General features: G+C 43.5%; 1 protein-coding gene across 1 annotated transcript in view; it reads left to right on the top strand.

The window, feature by feature from the left end:
• Positions 1-8,954: 8,954 nt before the first annotated feature.
• Positions 8,955-19,176, top strand: part of LOC140282819 (von Willebrand factor D and EGF domain-containing protein) — a 32,093-nt gene continuing 21,871 nt past the window's right edge. The window contains exons 1-7 of the mRNA XM_072377424.1: positions 8,955-9,173; positions 13,992-14,176; positions 14,330-14,558; positions 14,682-14,738; positions 14,826-15,058; positions 17,794-17,883; positions 17,978-18,119. Coding sequence (XP_072233525.1) covers positions 9,086-9,173; positions 13,992-14,176; positions 14,330-14,558; positions 14,682-14,738; positions 14,826-15,058; positions 17,794-17,883; positions 17,978-18,119 — 1,024 coding nt within the window. The 5' untranslated portion in view covers positions 8,955-9,085. The remainder of the gene's footprint in view (positions 9,174-13,991; positions 14,177-14,329; positions 14,559-14,681; positions 14,739-14,825; positions 15,059-17,793; positions 17,884-17,977; positions 18,120-19,176) is intronic.

The raw sequence follows: 19,176 nt of genomic DNA, 5'->3' as shown, positions 1-19,176 counted from the left end.
GCAAACGGACAAATCACTCATTCTGAACAGAAAACCCTTTTCTGGCGACTGAAGATAGTTCTTTATTCCTCTGGCTGGATGTTTGGGCCGGTTGTCCTGCTGCAGAATGAATGTGGGACCGATCAGAGCCCAAATAAAATGGCCGTTTATTACTGCCCTCTAGCGGTTAAACTGCGCAGCTACATTAATCAGTGCTTTCTGATTTAACCGGAAGTTAGATTACCAGAACCACGGTACAGCGAGAAATATAAAGTCTGTTCTGTTTAAATTTACTGTCACATGAAGTAGCCACGATTTAGCTCCACATTCACTCATTTTTGGACTCATCATTTCAGCTGAATAGAAGCAGAGAAAACAAAGATGCTAACTGCCGTTAACTAGCTAGCGCTAACTGTAGCTTGGTTTACACTTGAAGGAAAAAACTGCGCCTTTCACACAAAGAGGCCACCAATTTATTTACATTCAGTCACTAATCCGTAAAACAATTCTCCGCTGTTATCAGATCAAATAGCTTTATGTTACGTCTGTTAAGTGCAGCACAGCGTTAATATAATTTATTTTGAAAGTCTTACAGGAAGTGTCAGTCATTTGTAATATCTCCAGCTTTACCTTTTCTGTAGATACCATCTGTGGCCGCTAGAGGGCAGAAACGCCCTGCTCACAGTATAAAGACTGAATCTGTGGACTGCAGCTGGTTGCCTTCATCATATGAACAAAATGACTTTATAACAAACAGATTTCACTCCATTTCAGACACAACGGGACAACAATGCTTTCAGTAAAACATTCAAACTGACAAAGTACAACAATCTTTACGAGGAGTTTCATCCTTAAAGGCTTTTAACAGTTACTGTGCAGGTTTGAAACTGGTCCTACTTTCCATCGATCCATCTTCACTGAATAATGATAAGAAATGTAAGCTGTGGTAAAACTCCAGCATTCATAATCTTAACTAAATATGACAGTGTTGTTCAAATATTGATATAACTGCTCTTTTCCATCATAAAACCTTATTTTATAAAGATTTCCCACATTTCAATGTTCATCCTGACTGAAGGTGTAGTTACAGCTTATGGCCACAGGAGGGCAGCATAGAGACAGATGCAAAGTGTCTGTCAAGTCAGCAGTGACGCCATTACACATCACTTCCGGTAAGGACATAAAATAAAAGCTTCCCAAATAATACGAAGCGGGTTTTTTTTATGTTAGTGTTGATCCTATATTTATGTTTATAATAATGCATTTTTCTTAAGAAATTGACTATTTTTGCATCTAAAATATTCCCAGTTCACATGATTGATGTTGGTTGTTTTGTTTTTACTTGGAGATACGATCAGATCCACAAGGACAGCTCGACATTTTTTTAATTTGACAGCTCAGTTCATGGACTACATGTTAGCAGTTGTGTCTCTGAGAGAAATGTGGTGTTGAGGCGCACTCGGCCTCCCCAGCAGCAGAGCATCTGTCTGTCCTGAAGGTGGCGTCACTAAACTGAAGAAGCAAAGGAAAAAAGAAAAACCATGGAAAAGTAGTTCAAACATGGCCTTGTTTCAGTATAAGATGTGAATAAGGCCAGTAACAGAAGGATGGACATTGTTTACATGCATACAAGACACGAAAGGCATCTGATTCTGAGAGACTTTATTTATTCCAAATCCCACTTCCTGTCCTGAGCTGCCTCGGCCTTTTCCTCCTGCTCCTCAGGGTGAAGGCGCCCCATGAGAGGCGATCAAACAGGCTTTAAACAGAGACATTTGGGTGACCACAACTTCTGTGCCCCCATTTAAAAAGGGCAAGTTGTCCCTGGGAAAACCACAGGGACGGGTGCTGGCCTTCCCCCTCAGCCAGTCCCAGTTCCTTGTTTTGGACCCAACTCTCTGATCTGCAGAGGTAAGCTGCACCTTTTAGTTTAGCATCAAGCCACCCAAATAGCTCCCAATGCCCCAGTTTTAAAGGGTTGATCCCCAACAGAAAAGGGGCCAAGGGGGGACTTGGGAAAGGACCAAATCTGTTTTTGTATCTGCATTTCGCTAATCAAACAAGGCTGAAAATATACGTGTAAAAAGGTCAAATCCATGTGGGAAAATCCAGGTGTGCCCACCTGAGTGAGTGCTGGGAAAGTTGTGTGATCGCTCAACAGGGGGAATACAAACAGGGTCCATTTGGCTTTAGAAAATGAACGAGGAAACACACAAAAGGCCCACCTGGCAGCCATTAGAGCCAAGGCCGTAACCATGGAGTCAACATTGGGGGGGGACCTAATCTCATGGGCAACATGGATAACCCAGGAAGTCCATTTCACAGCCAGTTTATCGCCACAGGCAAAGCTGGGTTGGGTGATGCTTCTTGCTAATATCCACTAGATGGCAGCGAGGTGTTGTCATGCGAGTTGAGAGACTTTATATCGACTCTGAACAATAAAGAAAACAGTTGAAGAATCTTTTAACTGAAATCTAATCTTCGATAATGACAGAGTTGGATATTTTAGAGGCTGAAGCAGCAACTGGAGCCACATGTTGGTGTTTTCACTGTTGAAGATGAACAGATGTGCGCTGGTGCTGGATCCAGGTGCACCTGTAACAGCCATTTGAACAAAAAAAAGGCACTTTAAACACCAGTCAAATGTTGTAAACATCTCATAATCTTTGCTTTGAAAAATGTACCAAAACACAGAAAAACGGACCAACAGTGGCTTCCTACAACACGACAATCTACACGCTTTAAATCTAAAGAAAACACGAGAAAATAACTCTTCTTCTTGCTATAATATGATTCTAGGGACGACTACTTTCTTTTTACAATGAAATAAATGTGGCTAAACACCATAACAAACCTTAGCGATTCAGTCCCTGTGTAAAAATGTTGACTTCCACCACCAAAGTGGCCTTGAGTTGGTCCTCAGCTTCCTCTTCTTCCACCTCATTATTCACTCCTTCCTCACAGTTCACCAAGCCGTCAGCTTTCATTTCATCACGTTAGCTGCTGAAGGTGATATTTTCCACCCACACACTGGACTAGAACCTGTAAAATACACACAATTTCTATTTCTTTTAACTGTTTTATTGGAAATAGTTACGTTTTGTAACGTAGAACATATCTGCCCACGCTGAAACCTTTAAGATCTTTAAGAAAAAAGCACCCTGGAACTGGCGGCTCGGTTTCCAGGAGCAGTTTGTTTTTCATCCTGCATTTAAGAAGAGATGAAGATGAGCCTGTACAGTGGTGATGAGCGGTGTGTTTACTGTAATCACCCATTCAGGGATAAAACAGGCCCTTTCCTCGCAGCAAACTGACACCGACTCAGAGACACCTCACTCTCTGGGAAATGTCTCCTAACCAAACATGACAGAGTGAGAAAAGCCAAAGCTTTTAAGGTTTAGAAGGTCTCGCTATACTCTGACCTGCAGGATGAATGTGACAGCAGGCCTCAGGGAGGCCCAGCAGCTCATATACAGACTCCAAATCGGGTCTTCTGCTGTACAAAAAACACTCCCACATTAAGAGAAACAGTTTCACAACATTTTTAGGGTTTTAAAGAGAATCTCAGATGGTGCGTTCAGGAACACTGGTCTGAATAAATTTAATTCTACATTTATCAGTCACTGAAATCATGTTGTAGATTGAAGGAGAGCTGCTGTGCGTTTTAGAAAAGGTTATAGATGAAATGAATCAGGAAACAGGTTCAGTAGTTTACTGACAGTAAGACAAAAACAGAGTTTTTCTCAGTTCTCAGCAGCTTTAAAGTGAATCTCTGGTCTGAGCTCCTTTATTCTCCAACTCAGCCTGAACCCTCTGAGACCAGCTTTCTGTCCTTTCTTTAAGGAGTCTTCAGGAATAGTTCTCCAGGCTTCTTGAAGGACATCCCAAAGCTCTTCTTTGGATGTGGGCTGCCTTTTGTTCCGTTCTCTGTCAGATGATCCCACACTGCTTCAATAATGTTGAGGTCCGGGCTCTGGGGAGGATTCATCCCTCCATAAGACCTGTTGCCACTGATTTTCAGTCCACTTCTTGTGTCATTTGGCACAGCTCAGCCTTTTCTCCCTGTTTCCCTTCCTTAAGAACGGCTTCTTGACAGCCACCCTTCCATGGAGCCCATTTCTGATGAGGCTTGGGCCAACAGTAGATGGATCAGCTGAAGGTCCAGATGCATCTCTCAGGTCCTGTCAGGTCACAGCTGGATTTTTTCCTCTTTCTTAAGGACATCACTTTCAGATCCTGTTCATCTGCTGTAGATAGTTTTTTAGGCCTGACACTTCTTCTTTTGTCCTCCACTTGTCCAGTTTCCTCAAATGTTTTAAGGACACACTGCACACCATGCTGAGATATGCCAAGTTTTCAGCTAATAGCTCTTTGGGAATCACCTTGTTGCTGCAGAAATCCTATTTTCTGTCTGTCAAACTGTGTTTTCTTTGCTGTTTTTCATAGATGCAGCTAAAGAAATGGGAACAAATGATGTGTCTTTGTGACAAAGTGCCTAAAGATCCAGTTTAAAATGGCTTCTTTGCTAAGTTGTCTGTTATGTGTCGACACAACACTGGTTCATCCCTTGAGTTAGGAGCCTTTTTTCTGCCTGAATGGGTCAAAGGTCAGAGTTAAGTGGTTCAACATAAGCAAAAAAAAAAAAAAGACACCAGTCCACTGAAAATGAGTGAAAATGCAGAAAATGTCTCAAGAAAAACTACCGCACTCAGCTGTGAGCTGCACTGAAGATCCTGGATTGAAAACAGAACCACATCGTGCACAAAATGCAGAGATGTAACCCTGAGGTTCCCAAACCAGACCCCCTGCTTTCCACGACTACGCCTCGACATCCTGTCCCTGAGAATCACAAACAGGATCGGTGACGAAGGGCAGCCCTGGAGTCCAACGTGGAAACGAGTTCAACCTGCAGCCCAGAATGTGGACACAGCTTTTGCTTTGGTCATTAAGCCTCTTCCAGCAACACGCAGACTGGATGGTGGAACTCCATCGAATCTCTTAGTTACTCTGTGAGGGTAAAGATCCGGTTCCTCGACCTGGATGAAAACCACTCTGCTCCTCCTGGATCAGACGCTTAACAACCGGTCAGAGTCCTCTCCTGCAGCCTGGTGTAAACTTCCCGGGGAGGCAGTTGGACATGTTGCAAAGAAATTCGTGGGTCATAAATCTGTATTGGACATAAATGTGGAAGGAGTAGGTTAGTAGGTGGTTTTGAGCCTGGACTCTGTGAAGCGAAGACCAATTTCTTACCAAAAGTAACAAGAAAAAACCCCAAAACACCAAGTTTTTGAGTTCACCAACTACCTCTGAGGGGAAGTCATAACACTGCTTCCTGCAGGTTGTGTTGGAGCAGATTTACCTGTTTTTGACCAGCCTGCTGAAGATTTCAGATATCTTTAAGAGTTTCAGAGCCTCCATGTCAGACTCTTTAAATGTGTTTATGTAAAGAAGGGAGCTGTGCAGCCCCCTCATTGAAACTGGAGCCACTGCAAGGACACTTCCATTTCACCAGAAAGACAGATTTCAACAGGTTTTCTGAAAGTTTAGAAAGTCTTTAGGGACGGATCGTAACCTTTTTCAGCCTGAGGAGCGTCGACATCTTCATTTCTGCCCAGAAATCTCCTCCGTTTGAGTCATCACACGCTTACACAAACACGTGAGGCGCGAGATCCTTGTTCTCAAAGCTGATCGTCATCCCCTCAGCTGAAGAAACTCCTCTAATTTCACCTCAACGGTGAACAGAAAAGATTGAGATACTTTAGCCTCTTACAGATGTGAAATATGGAACAGTTTCAGTTTTGTCTCTTGAGTGACTGAGCTCTCACATACGTGTATGACCTGTGAAATGACCATGACCTGGAGCCTCACACCAGTCGTAAAAACCACAGAAATTCCCTCTGGGTCGAGCCGCTTGACCTCTGACCCCTCTCACAGATCCCTGCCTGTCCCCATTTTGAAGATGAGCTCCATTTTTAGAATTATCACCAATTCATTTGTTGCAACTCCTTTAAAATAGACCAACAAACAAAGCACCCAAAAACAGGCTCCGTTCCACTTTAAAGATGATCATGAAACATCAGGACAGTGGAGCTACTTTCCAAGCGAGAGCAGGCAAGCACAAACTGACAGTTTGTGCAGAAACAATGTGGTCCCAAGATGTTTGAGGGCACGGCCACAGCTGACAGGCCTCCAGCCTGCTCCTCCCTTGTTGTTCTCTCAGTAAAATGAGGATGTGTGACATCTGGAAGTGCTCAGGAGGCGGCGCTGAAACCTCCCCCCTTGTCGTTTCTCAGGGCTTCAAAGCAGGCAGCAGATAATGTCCTCGCTCCTCTTCAGCAGCGAGGCTGCAGCGTAATGAGACCGAGGCGGTGGTGGACAGGTGCTGAGTTACAGGACGGGAGAAGCTTCAGAGCAGGGTGGCAGGATGTTGGCTGTCGGCTTCTAATTTCTGTCGTCTTCCAGCATGACAACGTATTCTGTGAGAGATTTTAGTCCAAAAGCGTGTTCATTTCTGTCTGAATATCTGGAAAAAACACAGATAAAAATGTCTTTACGTGGCACATCTGAAGAAAACCTGCCAACATCTTCACCTTCCTAAACGCTGAACTATAAGTGTGTCAGAAAAAAAGAAAATAAAGGAGGTAATAAACCCAAAATGTAATCAATGAGATCAATCAAAAGCATTTCATAGATTTTTATCTTTAAATAAATGTGTTATAAATGTGAATTTCTCTACATATTTCTTTATTTTCATAATTTATTTAACAGAATCATTAATTCCTTATTTCCATCAGCTGGTCGGTTTCTTCTTTATGAACTTCTGTACGAGAATACATCATCCATCACTGATTTCAACCTCAACTGTACATCAAAATACGTTTATCACCACGTCTGAGGTGAGATATAAACACTAACCACATATTCACCAACATATCTCGAAGGCCCTGAGAGATCGAAGCATCTGTGCTGGATGGTTTTGTGCCATGAGTCGTCCCTGCTGAGGAGATTTAGTTTCAGGAAGTCCACCCAGTCCTGCTTTAACCAGCATGGAAGGCGCTGACCTTCAGTCGCATCTTTAAGGTCAAACAAAAACATGGTTTCTTTGAAGGAAAATATGTGATACACTAAATCATTTTTACTGTAAACCAATAAAGACACCAACAAAAAAGACCAAAATACATCCACAAGAGACACAAATGTTGATGTGAAACAATTGTAAAAATGACCACAAACAGATGTAAAATAACCAAAGTCAGACACAAAGCAATCAGAAAGGAACACAAATGTCTGCAGAAAGAAACAAACAGGAAAACTGAGGCCTAAAACAATAATGCTGAACCCAATATGACCCAATTTCAGACACAGAAGGTTTCAAATGAGACACAAAACCACTTAAAAAGAGACACAGAATGGTGACAAACATAAGAATGGAGCAGAAATGCAAAACAACCACAAATAGTTGCTTTTCAATGACAAAATACACTCAGATGTACAATAAAAAGACCAAAGAACTTCCAGAAAGGTGGACAGTTAGAACCTGCCAGGTCTTTATCATAGTGAAGAAGATTCTCATTATTCAGAGAAACTGAGCCGATATTCAGAGAAATTATCATTTTTAAAAGGTTTTCTGATTATTCTGTAAAACAGAGTCAATATTTTTCAGATACTTGGTTCATTTCTTGTGAAGTTTCTCATTATTTTGATCATCCAAGCAAGTCGTTTTAGATTAATTTCCCTCGTTTGATCATTTTTATTAAATTTAAGACTTGGTTTTTTTATTTAAGTATTAAAATATTCTGACTCTTACTTTGCTTCTGTGTTTTTGAAAAACTGACTCAATACAAATAAAAGTCTTTAGATTTTAAGTAAATATTTGAGTGTTTAATCTATTTTCCATTCATCAACAATCAATTCTGACGTTTCTCATCACTTAAAAAACGATTATTTGTCATTAGAAGTTCTCAGTCTGAAAATCTTGGGGACTTAATCAGAATTTTAAGAGCTCTGGGTCAACTTTCCCAGAAAGTCTCTCACTATAAAGTGGCCTTTACAACACGAGGCTTCCGTAATGAACATCTATCCGTGAGCCTTTCTCACAGAGTTAAAGGGAAGTTCAATGAAAAGGCTCCTGCAGAACACCTGCTGCCCCACTTAGGTCTCTTATTTAGTGGAAAGGTATGTAGTTTTCTCTGCGGCTTCCAGCACCTGATATTTACTCTACACTGGGGAGGCTGACCTCTGTTTCAGCTCTGCAGGTTCACGCTCCCCCTGCAGGGAAATCAGCTCAGTCACAAACCGCCTTCAGTCACATGAAGAGACTAAAGGTTCAGAGGAGGCTGCCTGTCATTTGCTGATGCTAATCCTGTCAGATCAAGGAAAAGATGGACGCATTTCTGGAATTTCTGATCAGAAAAGCTCAGGATTAAATGTGCGTTTAAGTTGAGTCTAAGTCCGGTTACATTAAAAAGCACAAAACAATAAGATATTTACACTGGTTTCTGCTATTTCTTCTTTCTTTCTTTCTTTCTTTACACGCTGTGAGCACATGGATAAACTCAGACTTCTTCACTGGGTGACAGAGGAGTCACTTCATTCTGGGTCCTTTGCACAAACTTGACACTTAAACACGTGGAAGCTGCTCTGAGCTGTATGTCTGATTCCTTTCTCCTGACTGAATCTTCATTTTAAACTGTCGGCTCTGTGTCTTCGCGCTTCCAAACGTGAGTCTAATCGGTCCTTGAAGCTCGGAAGCGCACCGAGCGGAACGTGTTTATTCAGGACGGAACCGTGATGGAGACGCTGCGGAGGGTCTCCAGCTCTGATTAAAACGCTTCGGGATGCCTGATTGATAGATTTGTATCCACGCGATGTTTTGAGAGGGTCTTTTGTTGTGAGGATCCACCCTCCTCCCCCCTCTGCTACGCCTCGTCATCCTGCGCGTTCCGCACAGGAAAACAGTCTCCGGTGAGCGGAGACTTGCTTTAATTACCAAAAGTGAAGGAAAGGAAAGTGTAGGCTGTTCTGTTTCTAACATTTCTCCAAACTTCCAATGGGACCTGGCGACTGAAGCGAGCCCGCTGCGTCTGCTTAACCCGAAGCCTCAGCCATGGACTGTTGCGCACTTGGTTCGGTTCTTGGATATTTACGCGTGGCGCTGCTGTGGGTCGTGCAATTAGGGGTGTTCGCGCAACACGGTAGGTGGCTGTGAAACTCTTCAAGAATCACGATTTGTTTGATTTTAACACAGGAAACAAAGGATGGCAGACAATTAAACCTGCAGCATCCCACCTCTGTGCTCAGAGGCGTTTGAAGGAGAAGCACGTGTCTAATGCGACCCAGAACCTCTCAACATTTTTTACATGAAAAGTGGAGGTAAGAACATCCTGGCTGTAAAACTCGGGGGTTTTGCAGAGTTGCGTGACTTGGCCTGCGGGGCTGCATTCCCATCACTCAGCTCCTGAGGTCAGATGGACCTTCAAAGGCACGAGACAAGAGCAAATCAGTCCCAAACACCGACAGGAACAACACCGATGTGGTTGAATTTAAGAAAAAGAAAGGCGTCGTTAATCTTCCGCACGAAGAAACGTTAAGATTTGCGTCTACTTTGATCAGAATAAGCTGCAGTTACTCTTTATTTGATCACTAGTCTCAGTGTTCTTTGGAGGCAATTATCTAATTTTCCACTTCATTTACAAGAAATATAATCCTGCGATGGGAAGGACTCCCTTTACAGACTGGAACTACTTCACAGAAAGAGCCCAAAAACTGCATAAACTACAACAACAAAAGATAAAAGTCACAAAGTTACATTAGTTGTAATTGAAACAAGATTAGAAAACAGAAACATGACTCATTCTTCAGCCACAATACACTTGTTGCTCAATGCTGAGTAATCCAGTTAACTGCTTCATGCCGTTTTTCTTCTCATTATGCTCTAGTCTTTCTCCCATGATACATGTGGTCCTGGATTTAAAAGAGAATTGCGAAATCTGAGCAAAACAAAACATTTTTTTACAAAAGTCTTTGTATAAAACTCAAATGTGACAATTTGGTGAGCTGCTGTTTCTCCAGCCGTCAGAACAAGAGCATTAGATAGGGGTAAAATAACTAAATGAGGTCAGTTCGACCTGCCACCAAGTCTCCTATCCTGCTCACATCTTCGTCTCCGGGGCATCCAACAACCTATCAAAGCACGCAGCTGTAAACTTTAAGGCAGGCCGTCGTAAAATGAAACACTGTGGGAAAGTCTACCACATCTCTTGTAACTCATGTGGATCCATTTTGTCTAAACCGAATTTGTTTAGAGAAGTTCAAATAGAAACAAGTTGTCTAGATTCTTCCTCGGGTATTAAAACACCTCTAACCCTGCTGACCTTTCAGTAGGACGCTCATTAAAAACAAACCTGCTCATCGTCACCACTGCTCCGTTGCCGAATATCTCAGGCTGACAGTAGTTTAAAGAAGCTGTAAAGAAATCCATAGTGCAGCCATGTGTTCGAACCAGCTGGGGGAAGACAGACGTCTGAGCAGAGTTAGTTTTATCCGTTTGCTGCGTTTCAGCCTGATGGGTTGTGTTTAAAAATAAAAAAGAATCAAGAATACGGAGATAACACAAGTCATCAGACAGAAATTTAGATTTTATGGCAGTTTTTTTGGGTTAATCTTGTGGATACGATGATTATTTGAACAAAATGCAGAAGAAAATCTCCCTTGATCACCAAAATGAGTAGCATTCACCCTGTGGGAATGTAAATGTCAGAACAATCTGTCGCACTTTAACCCAAAGAGGTCAGTCGACCAACACAGTGAGAGTTCATCAGCATGGAAACAACACAAATGCACCCTGTGAAATAAGAACTGCTGCGATTACCCGAGAACAAGCCATTTATATCCAAAGATGCTGCAGGCTGGTCCCTCTCAATGTTACTACGGTGCCCCATGATGGACAAACCAAACGCTTCTTCTGCATTTGGATAAGATTGGAATAAGTAACCATTTTTTACATAAAATGAAGGAAAATAAGACACATAAAGGAAACCAACCAAATTTCAGGATGTTTGATATCAATGTAAATGAAGAAGTATTCTGAAAATACAGCTTCTTCACAAGGTTTTCCTCTGGCTCCGTTTGCTCCAGGTTGGTCCAAAGCAGGTGTGAGTTGAACCATCTTGTGGTGATTAAAACCCGAATCAAAAGCTTTCCTTAAAAATCTAAAGAATTTGTTGAACAGGGGTCGTCACCTTTGTAAATTAGCATTAGCCTCGTGTGTCACACCTCGATAAACTGGCACCGACGGAGCAGCCGTTACATCTGAAAAGATGTCATTTGAAGACCATTTTTTAATAAAATTGGTGCTCATCACTCCCCTCACGAGCTTCTTCTTTTAACAGTCTGGCAGATGCAGAGGGTGTGTCAACTTACCCCGTTCTCCCCTTTTATCTCCTTGTTTTGAGGACACTAGTCTGCAGGTAGGAGGAGGGAAGCCAGTTGTTGCAGTTTGTAATTTGTGCCACGACACGTCACTACATCCTGTTGACCTTTTAGTCACTATATCGCTCGTCTTATCGTTTCATTTGACAGTTTTTGTGCCAACGGAAAAGTTTGTAAGGCAGTCCATCATCACAACATCCTCACTACCAGATGCATTGAACCAGACCTTGAAGACAGTTAGGATTTAAAGTGTTAAATCATAAATAACTTGAGGTTCCTATGCATTTTCAGGTCTCTTTAAGACTCCCAGTCTATTCAGTTTGACTGTAGGGTCTGTAAGTCCTCTGGGAATTACACCCATAACCTCAGTTGTGTTAACGCCACAATCTCCCAAATTACTTTTCTTTCTTGACAAACTGGAGAATTCCCCAAACATCTGGGCTGCTGATGGCCTCCCTCCCTGTGGAATCTCCTCTCACCCCAGGGGGCCGGTTCATTAGCTCCCTCCCCCTCCCGGCTCTGTAAACTCATTAAGCCAGCAACCACAGTCTAGTCGACTGTCCTCCTTCCTGAAGACCCGGTTGTTTGGACAACCTGTGACCTCGAGTCTTGTCAGCGGAGCTTCCAGACGGGTGTTCACTCAGACAGGCGACGACATAAACAAAAGCGTTTGCTTTCAAGAGGCTGTCAACATGAACACCCGCCTTGTCTGGGCTTGGGATCACAGGTTGTAACTTCAAGCTTTTCTTTCACAGCTTTGGGGGGGATTCAGGATCCCAAATGTTCTGAGTGTTTGTTTTCCTTCGTGTGACTTTGCTCAGCTGACGCAGTCAAACACGTCTTGTCCTCTGGAAGTAAAACAAAGACAAAGACCACTGATAACAACTTTGACCATCTCACTCCTCAGCTGTAGAGCTCCAGAGTGTGGAAGCTACATGTTCTGCTCAAATCATTTCCCCGGCTTCTGGAGCCTCTGGCGGTGGGCGGCGTTAGTCATGCATCATTGATCTTAGTGTCCTTTCCTGGGGCGATTTAAGAGGCTCACAGGAATGTCTGTTATTCTTGGCAATTTAGATAACTCATGAGGGTGAAATGATCCTTTCTGCTCAACATAAACATGATTTTGTCACCTTTTTCCCCAGATGGTGTGCAGCCTCTTACAGCCAAGTGTGAGAGTCATGAAATCAAAGGCTTTTTGTCCTGTAGGTGGACACTAGATGTATCATTTTGGGGGGGTTTGGGACATCCAGCGCACTGGAATTTCGTTCAATCTATTTTGAGATGTTTGTTGATGGGGCAGGACTCACCGTCCAGGTACCCCAGAAAGCTGGGTATAAGAAGTGGTTTCCTAACCCCACAAAGCAGTTTTATCTACAGCTAAGCAGGTGCTTTTGGTGCCTAAACCCAAAGACAGCAAAGTAAAAGAGAATCAGTGAAAGTTTAGTCTTTTGGAAAGCCAACTTGTGCCTAAGAAACATTTAGAAGCACCTGTATTCTGGAGTTTATAACCCATCCATTTTCTATGTCCGCCTGATTTAATTCAAGCCATTCAGCGAGAGGCGAGGTATCCTGGATGGGTCGCCAGTCCAGAACAGGGCCACAAAGAAACTAACTTAGTGGTGGCTACAAGAACATCAAGAGGCTTTTCAGTCCAGTCCACAGGGTCCCATCCTTAGTTTGCTGGTGATGCAGCGGGTTGGACCCGTCAGTTTCCAGCCCAGGCTCATCGTTGGCCACATCTGCTTCCCTGTTGTCCTGATTTTTACTTTTACTCCTCCATAGAGGATTAAAGTCATCGTTGTTCCACCAGCTCACTGGTAATTTCCCTAATAACACGTTGAAACTGCATATTTTGTTCAAGGATGGAATAGTCTCAACATGCACAACGTCAGGTGGGAGCCAGGTTTTATGAGATTTAACAGCATTGCAGCACGTGTAGAAAAATCAGAGGACTTCTGATTTTCTCTTTCATTCGTTATTAGGACAAAAACTGTCAGAATTTTCTACATGGATTTGGTTTATTGTGGAGCAATTTATAATTTTCACTATATCTGGGTACCTCTAAATAACAGCTGCTGAGTTGGTGGTTAAAGCCAAGTACATCTGGACACAGATTACTCCAAGTTTGATATTTGAGGGCCACAGGTCCAAAATTCTCAATAACCCTCAACTTGTGACAAGGCTGAAGACAGCCAGACATCTCTGTGCCGACTCCTGCAACATCAAGAGCTTCTTTTGTTTGGTCTACCTCTGGAAGGTCCGCTGTCTCAGCGCTGTTCTGTGCACGGCCAAACAGCTGGACTCTGTCTAACATCAAGCTCCTTTTAAGGCCCGAAATGCTTCAGTTTACTTTTCCAGAGACTCAAAGACAGAGCTCACACAAAGGGATTCAAGGCTGGGAATAACGGATGTTCCAGCAGAGACAAACCTTTAAATAATTTAGAAGGTATTTAGAGCTGCTTTGTTGTTTGAGGATTTCCCGAAACAACAACATACACAGTCTGCTTCTCAGTCAGCAGCTTTAAACACAGCAGCTTTTAAGCGTCTTTTCCACATTCTTTTGATGTCTTCCTCATTCACAGCTCCAGAGTGCCACCCAGGGGGACATCGAACTCTGCGTAATCCTCATCGCAGTGTCGACTTCGACTCCACAGAGATCCAGAACACGGCCATACAGGACCTGATCTGCGACCACTCGCTGTCACCTGGCTGGTACAGATTCAAGATCAACAACAAGCCGGCAGAGATGCCGACCACCTGCGTTGAGGTAAAACACCACAATCTGTCATTTGTGCGTCCTGATGTCCTAAAGGCATCAAACACCTCGTCTGCAGCAGGCTGGTGTAATAAGCACCTCCAGCCCAGATGCAGGGTGTAATAACCCCCTTCCTGTGGATAATGACTGTCTGGGCCCCTGCAGATGAACCGCTGTGGTACTCAGGCTCCAGTGTGGCTGTCGCTGAAGGACACCTCCATGCCACGGCCCGGAGAGGTTCGCCAGCTCTCCGCCTGCGCCACCTGGCAGTTCTTCCACGGCAGCGCCAAGGACTGCTGCCTTTTCCGCATCCCCATCACCGTACGGCACTGCGGCGAGTTCCTCGTCTACTATCTGCAGCCAACGCAGGGCTGCATGGGATACTGCGCCAAAGGTTTCCAACTGTTGTTACAGCTCCATTCTGTTTTTCCTGCTTTTTTTCAAAGTACTAAGATTAAAAATGTCTTTAACCTGCTGATAAGATGGTATCTGGGTCAACTAACTTCACTTGCTCCAGATTTAGAATCCAGAATCTGCCCTCCAGGGGAAGTAGAAGTCAGTGGTCGATGCAAAGGTATGAACCTGAAAGAAAGAAACTCTTGAGCATTAATATTGCATCCAAATAACTGCCTAACCAGCACTGTTGCAATGATTTCCTCAGCTACCGTGCCGTCCCTGCCCTCCAGGCCGGTGATCAACCCGGAGATCATCGGGCACAGCGTCCACCTCCGGTGCTCCTTCATCCCGCCGCCGTGGAGTCAGACACTGGGCTTCCAGGTGGTTTGGGCCAGACACATCGGCCACAGCATGAAGGCAGAGATCAGGCAGGAATCCACACTGAAGCCCTTCTCTCTGGTGGAGATGGATGGCGTTCACTTCAGGCTCGGAGAAAAGGTAATTCCTGCCAGACTGTGCTGATTTGTGCTGTTTCAGGAGAGCACATGTGGAGGATTTGACACCTCCAGCGGGAAACGTAAGCCTTGGATCACGCCGACCTCTTTTCGCCCGGGTTCAGCCTCACAAAGTAAAGGCAGAGAAGCAATATGTGTCACGTCCAGTGAAGAGAAAGCAAGCGGGAGGTGGGGAAGTTAAATCAGTTGCAGGTTGGAAAAGCCTTCCTTCCCGTGAGTCCCCTTTGAACCGTGAATATTAAGGAAGCCATTTCAGACACACAGATCATGTGTAAAGCTGTTGCTAGGTTGATTTTATGGGAGAATCTAAAGAAAACAAGGAGATAAGAAGAGAATGAATGAAAGCAAACAGGGCAGCTGCATTTGGATGTTTCACCATCTTTGTTCTGTTCCAACAGAAGTGGGAAACACTTCGTAGTAGCTTCATATTTTCCTTCCGAGTTTAGCATTATTGAACACCAGAAAAAATAACAACTAAAAATGGCATTGGGACTGGATTAAGTGTGTGGGACAGTCAGACCAGAGATCATCACATACAGAGCAACTAACCCAGCAAGAGAGGAAGGAAAACTGGGCTTTAAGATAGAGTTAAGAGTTAAGATATGACTGTTTGGGAATCATCTTTGATTTGAGGTACAGTACTGAGCAGAAGTCCTGATCCAGCCCTCATTTCTTTATGTTTTCCTTCCAAGCAGCCACACTTTCTTGTCATCTTTTAAAGTGGTTTTGATCAATAGTTCTTCCAGGCTTTCTGAAGGTCGGCTGCTTTTTTCACTCATTTGCAGTCCAGTTTTTGTACCCGTCCATTTTCAGAGGAATGTGTTTGTTAAGCCACTTTTAACTCTGACCTGTGAGTCACTCAAGCATGAAGAAGGCCCCAAACCTAAGGGATGAACCAGAGTGGCATGATCGCTTTACAGACTGTAAAATACACACCAGTTTCAGGAAAAAGGCTTAAAAAAAACATATTTTGGTTCCATTGATTTCTTCTGCAACAGCTCCAAGCTGCTTCAAGATGATGTTGAAAGTTTCCACTCCTGACTGGGACAAAAATGTCCTCATGAAGGGGAATGAGCCTTTTTTCAAGGGAGAGATGCATGGTTTAAATTCTGTTCCTACTTTGCTGCCATCAGCTATTGGTTCTTGTGTCGACACAGAACAGACAACTTAGCAAAGAAGCCATTTTAAACTGGATCTTTAGGCACTTTGTCACAAAGACACTTCATTTGTTCCCATTTCTTTAGCTGCATCTATGAAAAACAGCAAAGAAAACACAGTTTGACAGACAGAAAATAGGATTTCTGCAGCAACAAGGTGATTCCCAAAGAGCTATTAGCTGAAAACTTGGCATATCTCAGCATGGTGTGCAGTGTGTCCTTAAAACATTTGAGGAAACTGGACAAGTGGAGGACAAAAGAAGAAGTGTCAGGCCTAAAAAACTATCTCCAGCAGATGAACAGGATCTGAAAGTGATGTCCTTAAGAAAGAGGAAAAAATCCAGCTGTGACCTGACAGGACCTGAGAGATGCATCTGGACCTTCAGCTGATCCATCTACTGTTGGCCCAAGCCTCATCAGAAATGGTCTCCATGGAAGGGTGGCTGTCAAGAAGCCGTTCTTAAGGAAGGGAAACAGGGAGAAAAGGCTGAGCTGTGCCAAATGACACAAGAAGTGGACTGAAAATCAGTGGCAACAGGTCTTATGGAGGGATGAATCCTCCCCTTTTTTAATCATATACTGTTTTTCCATTTATGTTTGAACACGTTTCAAGAAAACACTGCACTTATTTCCTATTTTCCTGGAAATATATAAAGTAGTGAGTTTTTCTCAGCGCTGTACATCTGTTATTTCCTTCTATAATCTTTTCCAGCATGATAATTGAACATGTGGAAGAAAACAAAAGGAGGCTTTAATGTTCCCACCAGTATCGTTGTCTGTGGTTCCTCCATTCAAGCCACTTCTCTACTTTCCCGTTCACCCTACATGAATTATATAATAAATATATAAATAAAGCATTTTATCTGTCAGCCTTTGTACATTTTTAGGGATTAACTTTATATGAGAGGAGGGCCATTCGCCGTTTTTTAAATCCTGGATCACGGAGAGGAAGACGTTCGTACCTGCAGGGCTCATAAGATCCGATTTATCCATGAAGCGTGCATCTTTCAGCGGGAGCCGTCCAGTTTCATGTTTCCAGCTTGTCAACACTCAGCTGCTCGGCCTATTTTCCAAACAACCCTCACATGCAGGCTGCTCTGGGCTCTCATTTCCTGGAGAGATTATTAGGTGAATCCAACACAAAGTTACGTGATTTTCAGTTGATTTCACCCTCACAAGGTTGCTGATTTTCCAGATTTGTTGGGTCTGGGACACGTAGCAGAGAGCTGGGCTTGCTCACAGGGTCCGTCTTTCACACATGTTGATGTAGCAGCTGAACTGGAGTCAGAGGTCACCTACATTTTTAGTTATGAGTGTGAGTTGAATGTTTCTGATTCGAACATGCGGGGCAACACACTGTAAGCTACACAGACAGCCAACAAGCATGTGCTGTACAAAGGAAATGGGATCAAAAACACTTCACTGGAGACTTTTGATAACTCGAACATGATGTTCCCTCAAATGCACAAATAAACCCCAGCGCTGAATGCAAAAGATGTGGTCTGAAGGAGGTTTATAAACTCTTCAACTTATAAGTTATTCAGAAACGTTCACTTTGCAGTTCTCCTGCAGCGTGTCGACATTCAGAGTCAACTCCAGCCACTTCCGATCAACTGCGAAAGAAAGCGAGAGTTTCTACGCTGGACTGAAGGTAAACGTGTTTCAGCTTTATTTTCAGCCACGCTCATCTTTTACTGCATGTAGAGTAAAAATAATCAAGCCTTGCTTCCCTTCTTTGTCCTCAGTTTTCTCCAGATGCCCTCCACATAGCAGAAAACAGCAAAGAGCATGAGGTGACTGTCCACAGCACGGTGCCCATCCCCTGCTTCGACTCCGACCTCGGCCATCAGTGCGGAGTCCCTCTGGCGCTCAGTGTCCATGACCCAGGTCAGACCTGCTGGAAAACAGAAGATAGTGTCCGCGTCATCCCTTTACTGATCTGAAAGGACAGAATAGAAAAGATTTAATGCCAGTTTACCACCTTCTTGAGCTGCTGAAATGGAGTTTGGCTAACCAAACAAGCCCGTCTTTGGCCTTAATGAGTGAAGTTACTTAGGAAAAACAACAAATAATACATCATAAAAATGTTCTGGAATGAAGCTGTTCTACAATGCAGGGGCAGCAACTGTGAAAGCGTTTGTTTTTCATCTGGTTCTGGTTGGTTCTGGAGACATAAAGGAAGGTTGGATCAGACTCTCTATAAGTTTTAACTGGAAGAAACTGGAGCAGATGACTGAGATCTTATTTAAAAGCAGCTGTCAAAATATACAACAAGATCCTTCATAGAAGCGTGAATATTACAAGCAAATGGCCTTGGACTACCTTATCATACAATACAGAGTATTACCTCTGTCTTATTTTGATTAAACTTCAGGAAGTTTAAGCTCATCCATGACCTGGTGTCATTCAAACAATGAAATAAGTGGTTTCAGCAAACGCTTTACTGGGGATTTCCACCGGGGACGTAACGGCTGCGCCACGATTTTGCTCCGTCCTCTGCCCGGTGTCAATCCCCATCGGGCGCGTAACAGCAGCGGAGCGCTGGCTTGCGAGCAAACCGTATTCCCGCGAGATCACCAGATCCCGCGATAATCCGGAACGTAAGCGAGATCGCGCGATAAACTGTGCCTATAAAGGAAACACCAATAAACAGCTTAATTTGCTTCTCCAACGTGGAATAACCTGTTTATCTGACCATCTATCTTCTACTTTTCGGCTTCTTTCATAAGTGTGCTAGTCAGTTTCTATATTTGTGTAATTGATGTTTTATTTTGAAAGGGGGCGGAAGTTTATTTAGTTAATTCTGTGTCATGTGCTGGTACAATATGCTCTGTTGAGCTTGACGCGGTTCAGCAACGCTGCTGAGCCACTGCTGATCACGTCCCCGGTGGAAATACGTACATTTATCCCGATCCCAACTCATAATTTGTAAATTTAGCCACAA

This window comes from Leuresthes tenuis, unplaced genomic scaffold, assembly GCF_036924035.1.
Source record: "Leuresthes tenuis unplaced genomic scaffold, fLeuTen1.0.hap1 SCAF_1, whole genome shotgun sequence".
NCBI lineage: Eukaryota > Metazoa > Chordata > Actinopteri > Atheriniformes > Atherinopsidae > Leuresthes > Leuresthes tenuis.
The sequence above is the reverse complement of the archived record's forward strand: the minus strand, read 5'-3'. Positions and strand labels throughout refer to the sequence as shown.